This window comes from Merops nubicus, unplaced genomic scaffold, assembly GCF_000691845.1.
Source record: "Merops nubicus isolate BGI_N331 unplaced genomic scaffold, ASM69184v1 scaffold35339, whole genome shotgun sequence".
Classification (NCBI taxonomy): Eukaryota; Metazoa; Chordata; class Aves; order Coraciiformes; family Meropidae; genus Merops; species Merops nubicus.
This window is the reverse complement of record NW_008632259.1, coordinates 1-3,225: the sequence shown is the minus strand read 5'-3', so window position 1 is coordinate 3,225 and position 3,225 is coordinate 1. Positions and strand designations below refer to the sequence as shown.

Genomic DNA, 3,225 nt, shown 5'->3' with positions numbered 1-3,225 from the left:
GTAACTGTTCCCCTTTATGCTGTGCCTCTGCCGATGTCCCCACAGCTGCTAGCAGGAGAGCAGAGCTCCCCCTCTGCTCCCAAACACCTTTGTCCATGGGAATCAAACTGAGAAGTGACCACCTTGCCTTGGTCTTGGCTAGATGTGACACAGGATGGTCAGACAGCAGCATTAGGGCTGGCTGCTGCCCAAACAGTAGGACAAAGTGCTCTGAAGAGCTTGTTGTATTGACAGGCAAAAAGAGGATTTTTTTTCTCAGCCTACAGGTGGAGAATTGAATCCCGGCGCCTTGGTTTTCATTATATCTATGTCTAGTTTATCTTGGCAACGCCATTGCCAGGCTTGGTCCAAAGCAAGGGAATCTGGTGTATGAGCTTCAGTCCATCTCAAAATTACTTACCTCCAATGAGATTGGTCAGAAATTATGGAAGGACATCTTTTGAAGATGCTGGTCAGTACTGTGTTCCCTAAATAAGCACTTTTTCTTCCTGCGTATTCTTCATTTCCAGGTGTTTGACCCTTCGCGTTTTTCCCCGGAAAACGTCTCTGGCAGACACTCTCACGCCTTTCTGCCTTTTTCAGCTGGGACGAGGTAAAGGGTGTGGGAGGGAGCAGCAGGGAGAGAAAGCACACATCCCGGGAAACTGCTTGGCCTGGGGAGCATGTGCTGCAGTTAGAGTTGCTGTCTGTGGGAAGCACTCAGAGTGCTTTCAGAGACCACCGCCTGAAGTCCTGGCCCTGCAGAGTTTGGGAGCATGTAACAAGTGCTTATGCCACAGGGGGGTTCTGATGCCAGTAGGCAAAATGAGACGTCAGCATTGCTGGGGACAGGGAACCAGGTCCTAGAGCTGTGGAGCATCCTGCTGGCATTCTGCGGAGCCTGGAGCATCCTGGGCTCAGCTGCCCTCCCTGATGCAGAGACCTGTCCCATCCCTCTGACCTTTCAGTCACCCGCCTCCCCTGCTCCAAATCCTTCCTTTCGCCCTGTGCTCACTCCACCAAGGCAAACACATTGCAGACCTACCACCTCGGCTTTGCTGACCTCTCCTTTGGCTTCCCCATCTTCCCTCTCATTCCATGCATAGTGAACACACATCCAGGATCTCCTGCTGCTCCCCTGGATTCCCCTTGCTCAGCCCGTGCCCCTGCTTTTGCCACCCAAAACACTGCCTGGGGTCCCCAGAGCTGCAGAGTGGAGGGCTGTGTGCTAGTGTAATGGGTTTGGGATCCAGCAGCAGGGCTTTGCTGTGCCCTGCACGGAGATCGGGGGGCTGAGCTGCTCTGTTGTACCCCAGGAACTGCATCGGGCAGCAGTTTGCCATGAATGAGATGAAGGTGGCGCTGGCCCTGACCCTGCTCCGCTTCGAGCTCTCACCCGACCCTGCCAAGCCTCCCTGCAAAATACCTCAGATCATCCTTCGCTCCAAGAATGGGATTCACCTCTACCTAAAGAAAATCCGCTGATGCTGGAAAGCGTCCTGCCTTCACCAGAGAGAGGGACCAAGTAGATGACAGGGCAATGTTTCTCTGGGCAAAAGGTGCAGGGTAGGATTTGGGGATGAGGATTCCTGATTTCTGTGCTTCTTCCACCAGTTGGGAAAGCCCTTTTTGGCTGGGTAGCCTGGCATGGCATTGGACAGACCCATTGCCATCTGCTCCATGATCTCGGAGCAACTGGGCATGCGCATGCCTCGTCACTGGCTGTCCTCTTGCCCTGCTCTAAGGGATGGCCTGGCCTGGGAACTTCTGCAAGTCCCACCAGCTTCCTCCTTACCAAATCCTGCCTTCGCATTCATGTCCTTACTGAATCCGTGACCATTTCCAGCCTTGCTTGGTCACCAGCACCTTCCTCAGTGCCTGGATGTCAGCCCTCCTGTCCTACAGCTGTGGCAGACATCTGTCTCTCTTCTCACACTCAATGTGTCTCTGTTTTGTTGAAAGCACTGATTCCAGTTTGGGCTCTGAAATTCTGCCTAAAATGTTTGTAATTTTTATGTTAATAAACCAATAATTATTCCTGTAACACAAACAGCAGTTGCATCAGTTTTTATTGCTGAGTCTTGCCCACTTCCTCACAAGTACAGTGTGAAGCCCCTTTAGAAATGCTGCTGGTGCAATTACTATCAAGGTGGTGTGGACTGTGGTTCTAGGGGAGGAAACAGGAGGAGCTTTCTGTGGGGTACAATGTGCTACACTATCAACACCATGAGCCAAATCACCAGTGAGCTCCTTTAATGGAACGTTATACCTAACAGAAGGTTTTGTCCAATTTCAATTTTAAATACTCAATGAGATAATACAAATAACTTGTGTCATCTCACTCTAAGCGTATTACCAACCCACTGCAAATATCTTCGTATCAGCCATAATTGAGAAGCTGCAAAAACTAGGCCAGTACATGGCCATGGACCTGTTGAAGCAGGTCAAAAGCAGGGCTGCAAAGATGACCAGAGGGATTGAACACCTCTCCTATGAAGACAGGCTGTGAGAGTTGGGATGAACAATACCCTGGAGAAGAAAGGGCTCTGGGGAGACCTTATTGCAGCCTCCCAGTATCTGAAGGGGACCTACAAGAATGCTGGGGAGGGATTTTTTTACAAGGGTTTGTAGTCACAGGACGAGGGATAATGTCTTCAAACTGTAAGAGGGTAGATTTACATTAGAAATTAGGAAGAAATTCTTCACGGTGAGGGTGGTGAGACAATAGAATAGGTTGCCCAGGGAAGTTGTGGATACTCCATTCCTTGATGTGTTCAAGTTGGATGGGGCTTTGAGCAACCTGGTCTAGTGGAATGTGTCCCTGCTTGTGGCAGGGGGGTGGAACTAGATAATCTTTAAGGTCCCTTCCAACACAAGCTGTCCTATGATTCTATTATTCTATATTGTGCAAATAACAGTTGCCCATACAGCTCCACTGCCACAGCACCCATATCTCCTCTGACCACAGCTGCATTCACAGCTACTGCCAAGCCCCCCACAAACCCCTCCTCTGTCCTGTCCACTTACCTGTGCCAGCACATGAAGCCACAATCAACAACACATGCCTGCTGTGTGGTGCCCACCTAATCAAGAAGCCTCAAAAAGCCACATCCAGCAGCAAGCTTCACCTCCTGTCTCCATACCTCAGGGTGCTCCAGGCACCCAAGCCATAAATTAATTCCTCCTGTGAGCAAAACCTCCAGGCTGCCCTAAAGCAACTTAACAAGGCCAAGTGCAAGGTCCTGC

General features: G+C 50.5%; 1 protein-coding gene across 1 annotated transcript in view; it reads left to right on the top strand.

The window, feature by feature from the left end:
- The window catches only part of LOC103780217 (cytochrome P450 4B1-like), a 12,412-nt gene extending 10,948 nt beyond the window's left edge, over positions 1–1,464 (top strand). The window contains 2 exon segments of the mRNA XM_008947877.1: positions 510–592; positions 1,296–1,464. Of these exon segments, the coding sequence (XP_008946125.1) occupies positions 510–592; positions 1,296–1,464 (252 nt within the window).
- The last annotated feature ends 1,761 nt before the right edge of the window (positions 1,465–3,225 follow it).